Raw genomic sequence first — 18,412 nt, forward strand, 5'->3', positions numbered from 1 at the left:
AAATTTCCCATAGGAGAATTAGGGGGGCCATTGGGGGGGCCCTTCAAAGGGTTGGGGTGGGGGCCCCGCGGTTCGCTGAATTTTAAGTTTTGTCTCCCCGTAACCAGAGCGCCCCGGGGAAATTTCCAAAGCCGGGGGGTTCCATGTTTTTTCCGTTCTCCGCCCCGCCGGGGCTATGAGTGCGGTCACCCCTCCGTCTGCTGTGATCCCTGCGGCGACGGGGATTGCGGTCATGCACTTCCCCTCCCTCAGCCTCGTCACCCGTCATACTGCTCTGCATCATTCGCTGCTGCTGTTGTAGTTGTTGCTGCACATGTTGTTGTTGTTGCTGTTGTAGCTGTTGCCCGTGGGGCTGCATTTGCCCCGGGCTCATGGGTACCTGTGGGTACGAACCGGGTTGGGCCCCGGCGGCCCAGTTAGAGGCATACCGAAGGCTCGGCATGGATGGATCACGATCAATCGTGCTTTCGTCAACACATGAAGCGAAAAATGGTTTGCCCGTTCCGGTGAGCAGCCGCCATTGGCTGTCTGAGAAGCCGAGCCGCCTTGTATCCGCAAAATCCATAAAGAACATGTCGAGGCGGATGCAGCCCGGCATCTCATCTAGGGGAACATCCGGTCGCAAGTTACCAAGCCCGGGATTACACATAGTTCTGTAGATGAGCCAAGGTATGATGAGCACAAACCACAACGCAATCTCAATCAGAATGTTTGAAATTGGCCACGCAAGGTAGATCGTCACACAGACGACTGTTGCGATAAACCGCTGATGGAATGCTGTGAGGAACTGCTGTAGCTCGCCACTTGCCCTGTCTCTATATTGCTGCGACTGTGCCATGTAGGATGCCATTAGCGTGTACGTCCACGTAACCACAGCAAAACCCATTACGAACCATGCGCAACGCATGGTCTCATAGAAGGGTGTGCCATAGACTTGTATGGGATCAGCTGCACCCGTTCTCGGTGACATCTGCAACCCGGGCTGCATCTGGGTATTTTGACTGCCTTGTTGTGAGTCGTTAATGGTGGCGTCCAGCTGCCCTTTCACGCTTGGATAGCCCACTGCTGACCCTTGGTGACCCCCATGTTGATGTTGACTTGATGCCAGAGGATCGTTCTCATCGTTTGCCCCCCTGTTGCTCCGGCGGTGGAAGTTGATCAAATAAGCATACAAAAGAGTGAAGAGGGAATATATCATGGCCAGGAAATACATGGCGTTCCGTTGCGTACTCCACGTTTTCAGCTGTACTGTAAGTGCGAAAGCATCGATACCATCCCCCATGCACAACCTTGAATCGGTAAAGAATCCGTCAGTGCACCCACCGCTACTGGAAACAATATTACTGTTTATTTTCGCCTGTAGGGCCCTCGTGTTCGGCACCTTAAACTTGACAAGGATGTTGTCTTTGTCGCCAAGCGACATTATAGTGGCGAAGGCCGAGGTACTGAGCAGAAAGAAAAATACCATAGCGACAAATGTCCTATCACACATGGAGGCACAACAATTCAGTGGCCCCCCCGGCTCGGTGGGCGGTCCACAACAATACGGATTCGTCCCTTCGGTGGCGGTGCAGCAGCAACCACTACTGGCGGCACCCGGCCTCTCATAGTTGCAACAACCCGGTACCGCGGCCGCTTCAGAGTACCTTCGGTCGTACATATTGGGGTTCCCCCTGTATCCCTGATAATTTGGCGGTGGGTAACCCCACATTGGTTGCTGCCCGTTGGAGTCTCCTTGCATTTGCTGCTGCTGAAATTGCTGCGGCGGTGCTTGCTGCATCTGCATCTGTTGTTGCCGCTGCTGCTGCATCTGTTGCTGTGGTATTTGCTGCATTTGGGCATCCGGCAACATTTGCGTATGCATTTGTTGTTGTGGTTGCTGTGGCTGCTGCGGAGGTGTACCATTTGAATATCCGCTGTAAGGCCGCGCATATGGCATGCTGTACCCACTGTTTGCAGCATTCCATTGCTGCATGTTGCCAGGTGGGCTCATTTGTTGCTGTGGGTACATCGTACCGTCACCTGACCCGTAGCGCACAAACAAATGGGGGTCACTAAAGTTGCGTTTGCTTTCAAATGCACTTTCCTTTTATATCTGCCCACTCCCCGTGCCACTACTGCTTGTTCCGCCCCTATTAAACGCTGCCTTGTAGCACAAGAAGCGACTACTAAAAATTCTTACGACATAAAGAATCAACGCAAAAAGGGTAAGATACAGCAAAAAAGGTTTATTGTCGTCGATGCTGCAAAGACAACTTACAGTAGCGCATACAAACTCAAATGTTGGCCCAACGGCAACACGGCGAAACAGAACGCACAGACGCACACGTACGCATAAAGTTCACGCCTCCTCTGCTACTTTTTCACATCTTCCTCTGATGCATCAACTACTTTAGGGGGCTGATGGAGTTGCAAGCCCTTGGCTCATCCTTCAGGCACGTATAGCTCAGTGGAAATTTTTTTCTTTTTTCTTTTTCTCTTGTCCGCGCAAGGAGGACGTGAGGTTTTGATTCCCAACTCGTCCGCACTTTTCTTCCCTTCTATGCATCCTTTTCATGAAGATGTTAACGTTGCCACATCGCATTTCTTCTGCCGTTTCCGGCACCTCCGATTAACGTATTCGACATGACCGACGGGTGATCAAACATACGAACTCGTAAACAAACAAACAAATAAATGAGGAAATGTCGGGCACTATCGACATGGCTTTCCCTCAAATATGCCGATAGTCGTAGTCCTCCGGATTCATTCCTGCGTCCTCGATACTACTGTTGGATTGCGACATCTCAGGTGCTCCCAACTTGGTCAGCCCCCTAACCCACCACTCCAACTCTTGCTCAGTGTTAATGACTTGCTTGTTTCCGAACTCCAATCGCAGCTCTGTCCACTCCTCCCGACGCGTATTGTTTTCGCCACCACCATCGGCATTTCCCGCGTCGAGACTCTCCTGCGTGCCCATGGCCCAAAGTCCCTTTTGGTCGATTTCAAACACAAACGCATTCGCTAGCTTCAGGGAATAGTTCATATTGAGTGAGGGGACCAACTTCTGCCGTGCAAGATTAAGCATCCTCACGAAGCGCGGTGAGCAGCGACACAACGGATCGGGTTCTGCGATGAGTGGTTCCCACACACGATGTGTCTGTGAAGTGCAGTCCATCCACAGTTGTACATCGGGCTTTAGTCGCAGTACCGCAAAAGCATCAGGCTTAATCACATACACCGGGCGCTCTTCATCTTCCTCTGGTGTCGGGTTTCGCTCACGTTCTCGAAATTTCGCCCGCCAATCACTGCTACTCATACGCCTCATCCGCTTTTCATCTTCTTCCCGCTCCCGACGCTCAATCGTAACGATCTCCTCCTCAGTTTTACTTTCCTTTCGGTTCCACATCTCCTGTGCGATGCTGTGGATTACCGGATGACGAACGAATGTACGTTCCCAAGCTTCCTGCAGGAGATCGCCCGAAAGCACTTCGAACCGACCTGAGACAATGGCCCGTGGTGGGAGGGTGCCAAGCTGCTTAAACCAGTGGAACAACTGCGGGTCGGTATGACCAAACATGAAACTACCACGCGGGCAGTCAACGATGTTGCGGAAATGGTCCGAGTTCTTCGGAATCGCAATCAAAAGGGACCATTTGTCATCACGGTCGCGGTCGAACTTGTGAACTGCATGAGGCTGCAAATCGCTCTTCACGGGTGAGTTAGCACCGTCATTGTTGTTGTTCTCACCACCAACTCCACTTTTATTATCACTATCGTTGTTACTACCCCCATAGTCGAAGGGGATGCTTGCATCCTTGAGACGACGTACATTGCTTGTGGTAAGTTGGCCTAAGCGATAAGTCCACATCATGTTGTAGAAGCGAGCGGGCGAGATATCGCCGAGGTTCGACTTGACTTTGGTCTTAATTGTCTTTGCTACCCCAACCCCAACATTTCCGCCTGAAGACATAAGTTTTACTTTGCTTCACCTCACACCCACACGCGAAAATAAAAAGAGTTCGATCGCCGCGTCAGGGGCCTTGCCTTCAAAAAAAAAAAAAGACTGGTGGTGAGCTACACTGTTGGTAGCTAGTGTGCAAGCCGGTAGAAGATGAAACCGCACAGCACCCTATACATGGGAGTACAACTCACGTTTACAATAGAGGCAAGCGAATAACAGGAAGAATCCAAACATGACCAAAAATAACTGATATAAGTGTTTCGTATATTCACCAAATGTATCCGTACAGCGGGGTATTCGGTAATTACAGGGGAAAAGCAACCGCATGTGTGTGCGTGCGGCAAGAGATGACGCCCCCTCCGCTAAACGTGACCCATATATATCAAATTATAAGGTGGCATTTCGACAGCTCACGAGCACAGCAAAAGGAGACCGCAAGAAATCAACAAAAAAAGCAAAGGAAAAGCTCGCACTCTTCACCCCCCCAAAAAAATACAATGAGATCACTACACACCATTCGCCACAAAAATTTGGCAGCCACCACAGGCGGAAGGAAGCTCCAACTTTACATCCCCCCATCACGGTTTAGTTCCATGCTCCGCTGCTGCATCGTAGGCTACAAAATTTTTATACGTTTGTGTCTTCAATCGAACCCCTCGCCTGTTACGCACAAATTTACCACACAGACAGACACAAGTGTATACATGTATACATTACATGCAACGCCCGCCATTTCCTTTGGCCCATTTTCATCGTTCACACCTTTGCAAATATCACGACCACATTACCCTCTTTTTCTTCATCACCTCTCCCTTTTCAGACTATGCGTTCCGCCATGTACTTTGGCATCCTTTCTTCCGTTCGCCTGTCTATGTTCCACTCTGCGACCGTGGTTCAAAATGTTTCGCATCATTAACTTTCCCCCCTTCACCCTAACAGCTGCACCGCCACTCTCCATTCAGATCAACGCCATGCGTTCGACTAGGAAAGCTGCAGCACCATAACTCAAAAACATCAAGACGAGAAGGGCGGTTAACGGAATGCCCTTTTGATTCTTCACGGCAGCGACGGCGGACGTCGCGGGGGGAATGCGCATTATCACATCCGCTACAGCCGTACGGCGGCACCCCACTGAGCTCTCACCAGGAATTCCGTTCATTGCTTCGGTGCCAGTGCCTGCTGGTGAGGCGATGTTATTACTACCCCCACCCATCCCCGGATCGGCTTCTAGCGTTTTCATTTGCGAGATACTGGCTGCCTCTTCAGGGTGGATGCGGGGCCCACTGCGCAAAGCTTTAATGCCAAACTTCAGCGCCTGCAATTCGCCACCTCCGGCGGAGCTGGTGGGACCGGCAGCTGCACCATCATTGTTAGTTGCACACGCTGGATCCCGTCGGAGCCGGTCACTTAACTTTCTGTGAATCATAGAGGTTACAAGTCGTGCATTCGGTGGTACAACCACCTGCTCCTCCTCATGACGTTCACTACTTCGATGGCTACCACTGTTGACGCTACTGGCGGTGCGCTGGACCTCATCACTGCTAATGCCACGGTTGTGTGCCCTGTGACTCCTATTCTTGTCACTGTTGTTTCTCACAGCGCTGCCGTAGGCATCAGCCACAGCAGCCCCACTGTTGCAGTGCTTGTTGTCGTTACTAATAGTCATTGCAGTGGCCGTCGTCGAGGCATTGCTTGTAGCGGTTCCTGAGGCTTCATCACCTCCATCATTATGACTATGGTCGCTGAACCCTTCCCCCCTGCGGCCCTGCGTCTCATGCAGAGCCCTAACAACACCTCTCGTGTACGCTTGCAGGAACACTGTAGGACCTTGTGTTGCCTTTAGTTTACCTTCCGACACTTGCTCCCACAACTCTCGTGCTGCCGTCTCAACGGTATTGGAACCCCTTCTATGAGGTCGTGAGAGTTCCTGAGTTAGGTGCTCGTGTGTTGCGGCGTCGGGCACGACGAGAAGGTACTCAATTGCAAAGCGGTCGCTATTATCCCTCCGCAGTGACGGTGGTGGCGGCTCTAATGGGTCGTCAGACTGCGGCCGAAGTCCGAAAGTAATCGAAACAGCTGGTGGTTGTGGAGGTTTGCGACCGCTGTCATCGCTCACTAAGATGGTTCCATACCGTGGCACGATGTAGAACTTGTGTGGATTAGAGGCCTTGACCTTGAAAAGGACCACGCTGCGTGGCTGCTGAGCCGAGGCGGTGGCTGGGGCCCGCCACGTAAGAGTAACGATATTGTCCACAGACTCACCATCCGGAAAGTACAGACCGCTGCAGGACGCCACCAGTGCCATTTTTAAGAAGCATGCTTAAGACGAAGGGAAAGAATAATGCGAAGACAAATTAATGAGCACCAGTGTAAACATATGTTGGTACGTGCGCGGCAAACATCAGCGTAGATATGCGCTTACATGGCTGTTTGAAGGAACACAAAAGGAAAGGCGTCAGCACAAATGCAGGTTGGACAAAGAGTGTGTAGACCGGTTAGGAAGTACCGCTTCGCAACATTAAGATGAAGGGCCCTGTGTGGAAGGCACCGGTCAAAGGGGAAGGGATAGAGCAGCGGCAAGCTTCAACTCAACATAAACCCAAGCGGCTGCACACAGTGACAAAATATTCACCAGCCCCCTCAAGTAAACACTTCACATGGGTAGAGAAGCGGGCAGCCTCATATCTCGTTCAAAATAGTTACAGAAACAATAGGATGGTGCAGCAGAAGGCGATTCAAGAGGGGTCGCTGCCTGTTCGCTTTTTTTCCCGTGACCACTGTGGAACTAACCTGACAGCTGGACACGGAACGACGACATCCGATAGCAGCGTTTCCCTCTTCACCATTTCCATACAAACTTCATCAACATCACTTATTGCCAACATAGGTTAAATGCACCACTTCAAGTAGCGTCCGCAAACAACATCGACCTTCAGTCGACAGGAGGGGAAACTGGGGAGGTACCTGCCAGTAGTTGGATCCCACCCATTTGAGCGATCCGCTACATGCCAGTGTTAACTCACAAGAACGTGACTGTACCTGTGTTGTCCTATATTCCCTCACTTCAAAGAGGGGAAAAAAGGGAGGAACTGCTGCAAAGAAAAGAAAAGGAGAGAACAACAAGAAAACAAACGGTCGGTTCACTGTTATAAACACACACACACACACACACACACACACACACACACTTCTGCTCCGCTTCGTGGTGTTCGTGTTTTCCCATTTAATTTAGCCATCACTGGAGCTCATTGTGCATTGTTGCGGTGTGGCCGCTAGTCACTCATCGAAGACACTGCAAGGCTAACCAAAAGCTCACTAAAACGTGTAGATACTTATGACATACGCTGTATTCAAGGGGAAACTAATACACTCTCTATGGACAGATGCATACATATATAGAAATAAACAAATATACGATCTTTCATCCACCACCTTTCGTTTCCTCTCTTCTTTTCATCTGACTGCTCCGCAGCAGTCTCCATCGCTCACCGCGTCTTCTTTTTCAAACCCCTCACCATCCTTTCGCCCTGATTTGCCGGCCCCCAGGTCAGATTTGTGAGATCGAAGGAAGATAAGCAAATGAACAAGCCAATAACCCCCTGATTCTTTGACCGGTACGCATGCTTGTGCATGCTCCGGTCCAAGCATGAGGGACATCATCCGCAACTCAGTAAACGCAGACGCACGCAATGATGTGATATCCGTGTGTAACGACACAGACTCATTTACGTACGCCCTTGTAATCTATACATCATCCGGAGTCTGGGATTAGCGTTGGGAGTATGACAAACGAAGAGATAGCAATACAAGAAAAGGTTTGCGTGTCAGCGCATCACCTCCCCCTTCCCAAACCAGAAAGGCCAACACCCCCCTCCGATGTTAAACCGCGATTCCACCTCCTTTCCCCTAACTTTGCGTTGTCCTTACTTTTCCTTTTCTCTATCTTTTTTCCACTCCGCACGAAACTTTATAAGCTATCTCTTCACGGCCATTTCGAATCCTCAGCCATGCCGTTTCCCCTCGACAACTCTTCCTCAACCTATCCACAAAGGCAGGCGTATACACAAAGTGCCCGTCCATCTCTTCATAAAGTCGTACTGTTTCCCACCACTGCTTAAGCTCCGTTGAACCGCATCAACTTTTCCACTTCTTCCTCACGCACCTCATCAAAGTATGAGTGTTGAAGAGCCTCATAAGCGGTTATACGTTCCCTCGGGTTGTAGCACAGCATGCGCCGCAGTAAATCTACACCGTCGTCGTCCAACGCGGGAACTGCAGTGCGCAGTGGCTTCGCGGTCCACCGCGGGAAGTTAACGTTGTGGTGGGGTAGCGATGTGACGCCGCGCCAAGTTGCCTCCGTCGGTGTGCCGAGCAACTGGAATATGGAAAAGAGCTGATTGATGGCGGTATCCCCCGCGAAGAGCGACCTGCGACGGGCAAGTTCAGCAAAGACACACCCCATCGACCACACATCCACAGCGGGGAGGTACTGTTTGTCCCCAAGGAGCACCTCGGGGGCACGGTACCACAGCGTCATAACCTCCGTTGTGTATGTCTGCAGGGGCACACGGAAGGCACGACCAAGTCCAAAATCGGCAAGTTTCACGACAGACTCCTTGCGGTCAATAAGAATATTGCTTGGCTTAATGTCACGGTGGACGAAGCGGCGACTGTGGCACTCATGCAAGCCAAGAAGCAGCTGAAACATGATACGACGAAGCTTGCCGCCAACGAAGGCGGTGTTCCGTTGCTTCAGCATCCCTTGCAAGTCTTGCTCCATGTATTCAAATATGAGCAACAGCTTCGCCTCATGCAGTACCACATCGAGAAGCCGTACCACGTATGGGTGATTCAGTTCGCGTAGCAGTGATACCTCGCGGACGGCGGTGGAAGGTACGCCGCCGTCGTTTACGATAAGCGGGATCCGCTTCATAGCTACAGTGCGGCCGGTAAAGTTGTCGTGGCACTTGTACACAATACCGTAGGAACCTTCACCAACCTTCTCTATTCGGCTATACCGGTCCGGGGTGGACGTACCTCGGAGCGGGGCGGGGCGCAGCGAGCGCGGCACGAAAGAAGCAGGGCCAGCAGAAGGAAGTGGTCGCAGCGAACCATCACATGCCGTCTGTCCTTCCTGCACCTGCACCTGCATCGTGGGGAAGGGGATGGAGAGTCAGAGTCTTGATGCAAAAACCTGTGGATCCGGCTCCTTGTCCACGAGTGTGAGCGTTTTTTTCCCCTACCCAATCCCTGTTCCTCCTTCTCACCCTGTATGTGTTTGTTCACTTGCTGCTAGTCTACCGCGCCGACACGTGTGGTCCCAAGAATTATGCGCCCCTTTTGCTCCTTTTCGACACACTAGCTAGTCACTTGCGGGCAACACTCCCCACGTTATGCTTTCGTACCCAACGACGGCAGCGTATTGTCCTTACAAGCTAACCCGTAAACCTTCCTTGTTTTTTTTCCCCTCACAGATGGTATGACAAAAAGAGCACTTGGGAAACAAAGGCAGTTCCCGAGTGAACGAAGGCAGAAGCAAAAATATAATGGCAGGGGTAACCTTACGACTTTCTTCACCCTTACTGCTGGTTGTTTCCTCTACCTGGTGGCCACTGAGGAGGGAATAAGATGGGGGGAGCTGAGGAGAACGAAATGGAAGGGCAACAAACACGTTAACTTGCAAATACCTGCGGGACGCACGAACTTCGTTGCAAAGCATCAGCCATCCGCCGTCACACGTCTGCATCTCAGAGGCACCGGTACTGTTACTGCTGTACTGGCGTGCATCCTCACGACGGATACATAAATATACGCTTGGTCGCTAGGTCTCGGTAGCTGGTAGGTGCCATTCCGCATCTGATCGCATACTTCATATAAAGCCTACGGGGAAAACGCGTGTCCTCTGTGCATTTTTCTCCCTTCGCCGCGCCCAAACGGCCATCGTCCAGCCCGTTCACCGCACTCATTGACATATCAGTTAACCTGATACGATTGGGGAGCGAGAGTAATTGTTCTGATCTGCTCCCCCCGGATGAAGCGAAGGGATGCCGGTGCCGCCCCCTCGATTGACGGCAGGTGCCCCGTAGTGCTCCAATCCTTCAGCATGATGTTGCAATGGTCGTCCACCGCCAGTAGTGTACCAGAAGTTGTCTCTCTATTCACGGTGTGCACGCGGACGGGGCAGTCCACGCTCTGCAGCAGAAACACGAAGGGATCCATGGCTTCAAACAGGGCGCGAGAAGTTTGCATCACACGCGATCGGCAATGGAAGGATAAGAGCGCGAAAAAAGATTAAAAAGATAAAATACGGAAAGAATCAGCATTTCAATGGGAAACGAAAATCGTTGTTAACGGTAGCCAAGGAGTCAGAGGGGACCAATTGAAGTCAGCGGGGTGGGGTGGGGGGCGGAGAAAAATAAGGTAAAAAGATGGGGCAAAACGAGGCTTGCTCAAGACAAGAAGACACAAAGAGGGAAGCGCGCGTGGACAAATGGAAATGACGAAAGAGGCGACGACACATCTACTCAACTTCGTAAACCTCATCTAGTGCCCTTCATCTGCGGCTTCATCAAGCAGTAAAAAGAGCACAGTGCACCTTTACGCTGCGCATCGTTCCACCCGGTTAGCACCTGGGAGCGAAGTGCCCCTGCCGGTCCGGCCACAACTCCTTTTCTAACCTTCTTTCTGCCATTCCTCCTGCTTTCCCTCTCTAAGAGGCTGTTACATGAGGGCTCGACAGGAATCACATCTCGAAAGAAGGCGACGCAGCGAACACCAAAGCAACAATGGGACAATCCCAACGCATCTCCTTTTTCAGCTTCGTGGAGGATTTGCATGTTCATGAGACTGCTTATGAAAAAAAAAAAGGAGTAATGACACAACACAGGGGGCAAAGCAGGGGAGGGACAAACCCTTCCTCCTTCCCTCACACACACCTATTGCACTTATCGCACTTCGGAAAGTGACGCAACCCACTTGGCGGCATCCCCTACCATCTCCTCCAACAGATTTTCAAGAGCATGACCTAACACCAACTGCGTGATTCCTGCACGGCGACTGTCCATGCCGAGTGTACCGGCACGACTTCCTGCATAGCACGGCGATCCCAGAGACCTTTGAGTCCCAGAATTCCCCAGACCATCTTCTCCACCTACCGCCAAAAGCGATGCAGACGCTGAAGATGATAAGGCCCCATTACCGTCGTTACGCTCGAAAAGATTCTCGCGCAACCGCGCCTCACAGTAAAAGTCCTCCGCATTGTTGGTGCCCTTGCGCACCAGCTCTGTATAATGGTATGCAAGAAATCGAATATCACTGGGTTGTAGCCTCCCAAAGAGGCACTGTGGGGAGACGAGGCCAGCCGACCGTGACAGAGCCTCCTCTGAGGATAGAAAGGCTTCCTCATACCAAACGAACTCGTCCAGTCGCTGCAACTTCTCCCTTGAGGCCACTGTGATATAGTCGGAGGCTAGCCTTTCAGCCAAAGCACTGAGGCCCGCACGCCATTCTCCGGACAGCCCCCCCTCCCCCATCGCCGCAGCGGCAACCGAAATAATACTTTGGCTTAAAGTGCTCTCAATTGTTGAATAGGAAAGCAGACCGGGATGCGCTAAAGCCTCCAATGCCGTCCCCGCTCCCTCTACCAAGTAGTTGATAACAGAATCTACCATGAACGCAGTGAACCGCTTCTCACAATTTCCAGCGTGCGCACTATACAGCAAAGAGGGGTCTGAAGGCGTAACCGTACCACTGTGCTCACCTTGCTTTTCAACTAAACGATTGGGACCACCCTCAGCAATAGACAACTCTACCACTGAATATATAGAAGGTGACTCACTAGAACCACTGATTACGCAATCAACAGACGCAACACCACCACCATTTAATTCGCCGACACAACTAAGCGTACCCTGGGTACCACAGTCGGGGCTTGGCAATGCACAGCTTCCGTACAACGTAGAGCTCCCGCCATGATAAAACTCAGAAGTTCCGGAAGAACAAACATCGTTATTAATCAGCATAGCAACGGTACTTATTCCGCTCGACAACACGTATTCCGTCACAGCCTCAGCAGCACCAACACAAGCTTCACCTCCACGAAAAGTATCCAGCAACGACATAGACATCACAGATTCCAACTCACCGCTATAGGCCACATCATCAACGACACAACCAAAACTACAAACACCACCACAACAAACAGATGTAGCATCTTCGAAGCACTCTGATATCAAATTTACACACAAAGAACGCAAGCAATCAATAATAAAAAGCTTATCACCAAACACTGCCGCCCCTTCACCATCAACCCCCAACTGTTCATCCTCTTCAGTCTTGAGACGAGATTCCTCTTCAGCTTCTAGACGGGCGTCTTCCATTGCACGCGCACTGGCAATATGCCGTGAGAAGGCATCATTAAGGCTTTGCCTTATTATGTCGTCAGAGAGGGTTCTCACACGATCGATAATGTGTTCTTTACCTTCTAAGAGAGTAACAGCCTCTTCTTCAGCCTTGAAACGAGCTTCCTCTTCAGCCTTGAGACGAGCTTCCTCTTCAGCCTTGAGACGAGCTTCCTCTTCAGCCTTGAGACGAGCTTCCTCTTCAGCCTTGAAACGAGCTTCCTCTTCAGCCTTGAAACGAGCTTCCTCTTCAGCCTTGAGACGAGCTTCCTCTTCAGCTTCTAGACGGGCGTCTTCCATTGCACGCGCACTGGCAATATGCCGTGAGAAGGCATCATTAAGGCTTTGCCTTATTATGTCGTCAGAGAGGGCTCTCACACGATCGATAATGTGTTCTTTACCTTCTAAGAGAGTAACAGCCTCTTCTTCAGCCTTGAGACGAGCTTCCTCTTCAGCCTTGAGACGAGCTTCCTCTTCAGCCTTGAGACGAGCTTCCTCTTCAGCCTTGAGACGAGCTTCCTCTTCAGCCTTGAAACGAGCTTCCTCTTCAGCCTTGAAACGAGCTTCCTCTTCAGCCTTGAGACGAGCTTCCTCTTCAGCCTTGAAACGAGCTTCCTCTTCAGCCTTGAGACGAGCTTCCTCTTCAGCCTTGAAACGAGCTTCCTCTTCAGCCTTGAAACGAGCTTCCTCTTCAGCCTTGAGACGAGCTTCCTCTTCAGCCTTGAGACGAGCTTCCTCTTCAGCCTTGAGACGAGCTTCCTCTTCAGCCTTGAGACGAGCTTCCTCTTCAGCCTTGAGACGAGCTTCCTCTTCAGCCTTGAGACGAGCTTCCTCTTCAGCCTTGAAACGAGCTTCCTCTTCAGCCTTGAAACGAGCTTCCTCTTCAGCCTTGAAACGAGCTTCCTTTTCAGCCTTGAGACGAGCTTCCTCTTCAGCTTCTAGACGGGCGTCTTCCATTGCACGCGCACTGGCAATATGCCGTGAGAAGGCATCATTAAGGCTTGCCTTATTATGTCGTCAGAGAGGGCTCTCACACGATCGATGATGTGTTCTTTACCTTCTAAGAGAGTAACAGCTTCTTCTTCAGCCTTGAGACGAGCTTCCTCTTCAGCCTTGAGACGAGCTTCCTCTTCAGCCTTGAGACGAGCTTCCTCTTCAGCCTTGAGACGAGCTTCCTCTTCAGCCTTGAAACGAGCTTCCTCTTCAGCCTTGAGACGAGCTTCCTCTTCAGCCTTGAGACGAGCTTCCTCTTCAGCCTTGAAACGAGCTTCCTCTTCAGCCTTGAGACGAGCTTCCTCTTCAGCCTTGAAACGAGCTTCCTCTTCAGCCTTGAAACGAGCTTCCTCTTCAGCCTTGAGACGAGCTTCCTCTTCAGCCTTGAAACGAGCTTCCTCTTCAGCCTTGAAACGAGCTTCCTCTTCGGCCTTGAGACGAGCTTCCTCTTCAGCTTCTAGACGGGCGTCTTCCATTGCACGCGCACTGGCAATATGCCGTGAGAAGGCATCATTAAGGCTTTGCCTTATTATGTCGTCAGAGAGGGCTCTCACACGATCGATAATGTGTTCTTTACCTTCTAAGAGAGTAACAGCCTCTTCTTCAGCCTTGAAACGAGCTTCCTCTTCAGCCTTGAAACGAGCTTCCTCTTCAGCCTTAAAACGAGCTTCCTCTTCAGCCTTGAGACGAGCTTCCTCTTCAGCCTTGAAACGAGCTTCCTCTTCAGCCTTGAAACGAGCTTCCTCTTCAGCCTTGAAACGAGCTTCCTCTTCAGCCTTGAGACGAGCTTCCTCTTCAGCCTTGAGACGAGCTTCCTCTTCAGCCTTGAGACGAGCTTCCTCTTCAGCCTTGAAACGAGCTTCCTCTTCGGCCTTGAGACGAGCTTCCTCTTCAGCCTTGAAACGAGCTTCCTTTTCAGCCTTGAGACGAGATTCCTCTTCAGCTTCTAGACGGGCGTCTTCCATTGCACGCGCACTGGCAATATGCCGTGAGAAGGCATCATTAAGGCTTTGCCTTATTATGTCGTCAGAGAGGGCTCTCACACGATCGATAATGTGTTCTTTACCTTCTAAGAGAGTAACAGCCTCTTCTTCAGCCTTGAGACGAGCTTCCTCTTCAGCCTTGAAACGAGATTCCTCTTCAGCTTCTAGACGGGCGTCTTCCATTGCACGCGCACTGGCAATATGCCGTGAGAAGGCATCATTAAGGCTTTGCCTTATTATGTCGTCAGAGAGGGCTCTCACACGATCGATAATGTGTTCTTTACCTTCTAAGAGAGTAACAGCCTCTTCTTCAGCCTTGAGACGAGCTTCCTCTTCAGCCTTGAGACGAGCTTCCTCTTCAGCCTTGAGACGAGCTTCCTCTTCAGCCTTGAAACGAGCTTCCTCTTCAGCCTTGAAACGAGCTTCCTCTTCAGCCTTGAGACGAGCTTCCTCTTCAGCCTTGAAACGAGCTTCCTCTTCAGCCTTGAAACGAGCTTCCTCTTCAGCCTTGAGACGAGCTTCCTCTTCAGCCTTGAGTCTCGCCTCTTCTTCAGCTTTGAGTCTCGCCTCTTCTTCAGCTCTGAGTCTCGCCTCTTCTTCAGCTTTGAGTCTCGCCTCTTCTTCAGCTCTGAGTCTCGCCTCTTCTTCAGCTTTGAGTCTCGCCTCTTCTTCAGCTTTGAGTCTCGCCTCTTCTTCAGCTTTGAGTCTCGCCTCTTCTTCAGCTTTGAGACGAGCCTCTTCTTCAGCTTTGAGTCTCGCCTCTTCTTCAGCTCTGAGTCTCGCCTCTTCTTCAGCTTTGATTCGTGCCTCTTCTTCAGCTTTGAGTTTCGCCTCTTCTTCAGCTTTGAGTCTCGCCTCTTCTTCAGCTCTGAGTTTCGCCTCTTCTTCAGCTTTTATTCGTGCCTCTTCTTCAGCTTTGAGTTTCGCCTCTTCTTCAGCTCTGATTCGTGCCTCTTCTTCAGCTTTGATTCGTGCCTCTTCTTCAGCTCTGAGTTTCGCCTCTTCTTCAGCTTTGAGTCTCGCCTCTTCTTCAGCTCTGATTCGTGCCTCTTCTTCAGCCTTGAAACGAGCTTCCTCTTCAGCCTTGAGACGAGCTTCCTCTTCAGCCTTGAGACGAGCTTCCTCTTCAGCCTTGAAACGAGCTTCCTTTTCAGCCTTGAGACGAGATTCCTCTTCAGCTTCTAGACGGGCGTCTTCCATTGCACGCGCACTGGCAATATGCCGTGAGAAGGCATCATTAAGGCTTTGCCTTATTATGTCGTCAGAGAGGGCTCTCACACGATCGATAATGTGTTCTTTACCTTCTAAGAGAGTAACAGCCTCTTCTTCAGCCTTGAAACGAGCTTCCTCTTCAGCCTTGAGACGAGCTTCCTCTTCAGCCTTGAGACGAGCTTCCTCTTCAGCCTTAAAACGAGCTTCCTCTTCAGCCTTGAGACGAGCTTCCTCTTCAGCCTTGAAACGAGCTTCCTCTTCAGCCTTGAAACGAGCTTCCTCTTCAGCCTTGAAACGAGCTTCCTCTTCAGCCTTGAGACGAGCTTCCTCTTCAGCCTTGAGACGAGCTTCCTCTTCAGCCTTGAAACGAGCTTCCTCTTCGGCCTTGAGACGAGCTTCCTCTTCAGCCTTGAAACGAGCTTCCTCTTCAGCCTTGAGACGAGATTCCTCTTCAGCTTCTAGACGGGCGTCTTCCATTGCACGCGCACTGGCAATATGCCGTGAGAAGGCATCATTAAGGCTTTGCCTTATTATGTCGTCAGAGAGGGCTCTCACACGATCGATAATGTGTTCTTTACCTTCTAAGAGAGTAACAGCCTCTTCTTCAGCCTTGAGACGAGCTTCCTCTTCAGCCTTGAGACGAGCTTCCTCTTCAGCCTTGAGACGAGCTTCCTCTTCAGCCTTGAAACGAGCTTCCTCTTCAGCCTTGAAACGAGCTTCCTCTTCAGCCTTGAGACGAGCTTCCTCTTCAGCCTTGAAACGAGCTTCCTCTTCAGCCTTGAAACGAGCTTCCTCTTCAGCCTTGAGACGAGCTTCCTCTTCAGCCTTGAGTCTCGCCTCTTCTTCAGCTTTGAGTCTCGCCTCTTCTTCAGCTCTGAGTTTCGCCTCTTCTTCAGCTTTGAGTCTCGCCTCTTCTTCAGCTCTGAGTCTCGCCTCTTCTTCAGCTTTGAGTCTCGCCTCTTCTTCAGCTTTGAGTCTCGCCTCTTCTTCAGCTTTGAGTCTCGCCTCTTCTTCAGCTTTGAGACGAGCCTCTTCTTCAGCTCTGAGTTTCGCCTCTTCTTCAGCTCTGAGTCTCGCCTCTTCTTCAGCTTTGATTCGTGCCTCTTCTTCAGCTTTGAGTTTCGCCTCTTCTTCAGCTTTGAGTCTCGCCTCTTCTTCAGCTCTGAGTTTCGCCTCTTCTTCAGCTTTTATTCGTGCCTCTTCTTCAGCTTTGAGTTTCGCCTCTTCTTCAGCTCTGATTCGTGCCTCTTCTTCAGCTTTGATTCGTGCCTCTTCTTCAGCTCTGAGTTTCGCCTCTTCTTCAGCTTTGAGTTTCGCCTCTTCTTCAGCTCTGAGTCTCGCCTCTTCTTCAGCCTTGACACGAGCTTCTTCTTCAGCTCTGAGTCTCGCCTCTTCTTCAAGAGATGGAGCGTGTTGAGAGGCGTGAATCGTAATTTCCTTTTGTTTTGTGCATGCGTGCTGTGCTGTGGGGTAGTTTGTTTCAATCCGTGAGGTAGTGTGAGTTTGTTTTCGTTCGATTTCCGTTCGATCGCTAAAATTTTGGCTTTGTGTTTTAGAGCTGTAACTTTTTTCTTCAAAATGTTTTGTTGGTTCGTGTGTTTCTTTTGCTTGTATAGCGAGGGTTTGTGTTGCTTTGTTTTCTGTTGGTGCCGGGTTTGTGTTTTGTATACGTTGAGTATGTCTTGTGATTGTCGTTCTTTCACCAGCTGGTTGTCGCGTTATGAGCGAGATGGTGTTGAAAGCAGACGGAGCTTCTGTATTGATATTGTTGTGGTTGTTACTTTTGTAGTGTTTGTGTGCTTGTTCATCGTACTTGTTGTGCCGCTGCTCGTGGATTACTTTTTTCTGTGTGTCTTGTATTATACTTGATGAAAAGCAGTGACTTGTCTCTAGGTTATTACCATTCCCTGTACTTCGAGGTGGGCACCATGGGTCTGTGAATAGTTTGTTGCTTTGCTGTGACAACTGCACCGACTCTCTTGCTTTGTCTGCTTGTTGCAGCCCGTGGGGACCACTTACTTTTCCTGCTGATGTTGGTTGGTGGTGCAGATGTGCGCTCACATGTTGTGCTGATAGCAAGACTAGTATTTTTTCCTCTCGGAAGGCGGCTGCAATGATAAGACGCTTCTTCTCGTACTTGTGAACTATCTCGCGGCGGGTGTGTGCTTCAGCTAAGACGACTGCGAACATCGCGGATGAGTGTTTTCGTGTCTCATAATCGTCGGAAAGCAGTGATGTTGGAGGCCTTGTGACAGAATCCCCCCTTTTTTTGTATTCCTTCGAGGACCGCGTACCCGCTATGGGTTGCTGTTCTGACACAAAACCTGGACCTAGTTGACATCCAGTGTATGCCCGCAGTGCCGGTTGTGTGGTCTCCGTTTGGACGTCATGGCTGCTACTCCGATGGGGCTGTTGAGCGGTCGTGGTTTTGGTGTCCCGCTTCCTCTTTGAACTAGATATTGGTTCTTCAGCCGCAGCGGCACATGTCCTATCGTGGTTTCCAAGGAACGCTTTCTGCGCCTCCCTTAATCTATGAATCTCTTCTTTTAGTCCATTAAGCTCCACACGGCTTCCTCCTTCTTTTTTGAGGCGCCTAAACTCTTCTATGAGCCACCCAGTCCGCTGTATATCTTCCAAGACCGCCAACGCATTAATGTGCACGACCGCCTTATCGCGGTGGGGTGGTGGCATGCTAGACGAACGATCCCCGTTACTACTTACTAATGGAAAGGAAGCTACCCGCTACTGTATAGAGGAGGGGATGCTTTCCCGGTGCATACACATGCGACGAAGAAAAAAAGAGAGTGTCGTCATGGGCCGAAACGCGTAGGCGAACCAATGGCAGTTAATACCAATATAAGTACGCGGCTCGCTCGCAAGGA

The 18,412-nt window shown here is 50.8% G+C and overlaps 9 protein-coding genes across 9 annotated transcripts; 1 reads left to right on the forward strand and 8 right to left on the reverse strand.

The window, feature by feature from the left end:
• Nucleotides 1-82: 82 nt before the first annotated feature.
• TbgDal_VII8650 (hypothetical protein, conserved) lies at nt 83-2,011 on the reverse strand (the record flags this gene model as incomplete). Its single annotated transcript, XM_011776990.1, has 1 exon — nt 83-2,011. One exon carries the CDS (start codon nt 2,009-2,011, stop codon nt 83-85), a length of 1,929 nt encoding a protein of 642 aa, XP_011775292.1.
• A 702-nt stretch (nt 2,012-2,713) lies between these two features.
• On the reverse strand, nt 2,714-3,952 carry TbgDal_VII8660 (hypothetical protein, conserved; the record flags this gene model as incomplete). The annotated part of the gene is made up of 1 exon (XM_011776991.1): nt 2,714-3,952. The coding sequence occupies one exon, from the start codon at nt 3,950-3,952 to the stop codon at nt 2,714-2,716; it is 1,239 nt and encodes a 412-aa protein (XP_011775293.1).
• Nucleotides 3,953-4,901: 949 nt separating this feature from the next.
• TbgDal_VII8670 (hypothetical protein, conserved) lies at nt 4,902-6,248 on the reverse strand (the record flags this gene model as incomplete). Its single annotated transcript, XM_011776992.1, has 1 exon — nt 4,902-6,248. One exon carries the CDS (start codon nt 6,246-6,248, stop codon nt 4,902-4,904), a length of 1,347 nt encoding a protein of 448 aa, XP_011775294.1.
• A 218-nt stretch (nt 6,249-6,466) lies between these two features.
• On the forward strand, nt 6,467-6,835 carry TbgDal_VII8675 (hypothetical protein, unlikely; the record flags this gene model as incomplete). The annotated part of the gene is made up of 1 exon (XM_011776993.1): nt 6,467-6,835. The coding sequence occupies one exon, from the start codon at nt 6,467-6,469 to the stop codon at nt 6,833-6,835; it is 369 nt and encodes a 122-aa protein (XP_011775295.1).
• A 1,222-nt stretch (nt 6,836-8,057) lies between these two features.
• On the reverse strand, nt 8,058-9,095 carry TbgDal_VII8680 (Cell division control protein 2 homolog; the record flags this gene model as incomplete). Its single annotated transcript, XM_011776994.1, has 1 exon — nt 8,058-9,095. The coding sequence occupies one exon, from the start codon at nt 9,093-9,095 to the stop codon at nt 8,058-8,060; it is 1,038 nt and encodes a 345-aa protein (XP_011775296.1).
• Nucleotides 9,096-9,371: 276 nt separating this feature from the next.
• Nucleotides 9,372-9,689, reverse strand: TbgDal_VII8685 (hypothetical protein, unlikely; the record flags this gene model as incomplete). The annotated part of the gene is made up of 1 exon (XM_011776995.1): nt 9,372-9,689. The coding sequence occupies one exon, from the start codon at nt 9,687-9,689 to the stop codon at nt 9,372-9,374; it is 318 nt and encodes a 105-aa protein (XP_011775297.1).
• Nucleotides 9,690-9,916: 227 nt separating this feature from the next.
• On the reverse strand, nt 9,917-10,192 carry TbgDal_VII8690 (U6 snRNA-associated Sm-like protein LSm3p; the record flags this gene model as incomplete). Its single annotated transcript, XM_011776996.1, has 1 exon — nt 9,917-10,192. The coding sequence occupies one exon, from the start codon at nt 10,190-10,192 to the stop codon at nt 9,917-9,919; it is 276 nt and encodes a 91-aa protein (XP_011775298.1).
• A 290-nt stretch (nt 10,193-10,482) lies between these two features.
• Nucleotides 10,483-10,785, reverse strand: TbgDal_VII695 (hypothetical protein, unlikely; the record flags this gene model as incomplete). The annotated part of the gene is made up of 1 exon (XM_011776997.1): nt 10,483-10,785. One exon carries the CDS (start codon nt 10,783-10,785, stop codon nt 10,483-10,485), a length of 303 nt encoding a protein of 100 aa, XP_011775299.1.
• A 102-nt stretch (nt 10,786-10,887) lies between these two features.
• On the reverse strand, nt 10,888-18,221 carry TbgDal_VII8700 (hypothetical protein, conserved; the record flags this gene model as incomplete). Its single annotated transcript, XM_011776998.1, is given in 2 exon segments — nt 10,888-13,281; nt 13,284-18,221. Coding segments are annotated over 2 exon segments (7,332 nt in total).
• Nucleotides 18,222-18,412: the final 191 nt, after the last annotated feature.

This window comes from Trypanosoma brucei, chromosome 7 (assembly GCF_000210295.1).
Source record: "Trypanosoma brucei gambiense DAL972 chromosome 7, complete sequence".
Lineage (NCBI taxonomy): Eukaryota > Euglenozoa > Kinetoplastea > Trypanosomatida > Trypanosomatidae > Trypanosoma > Trypanosoma brucei.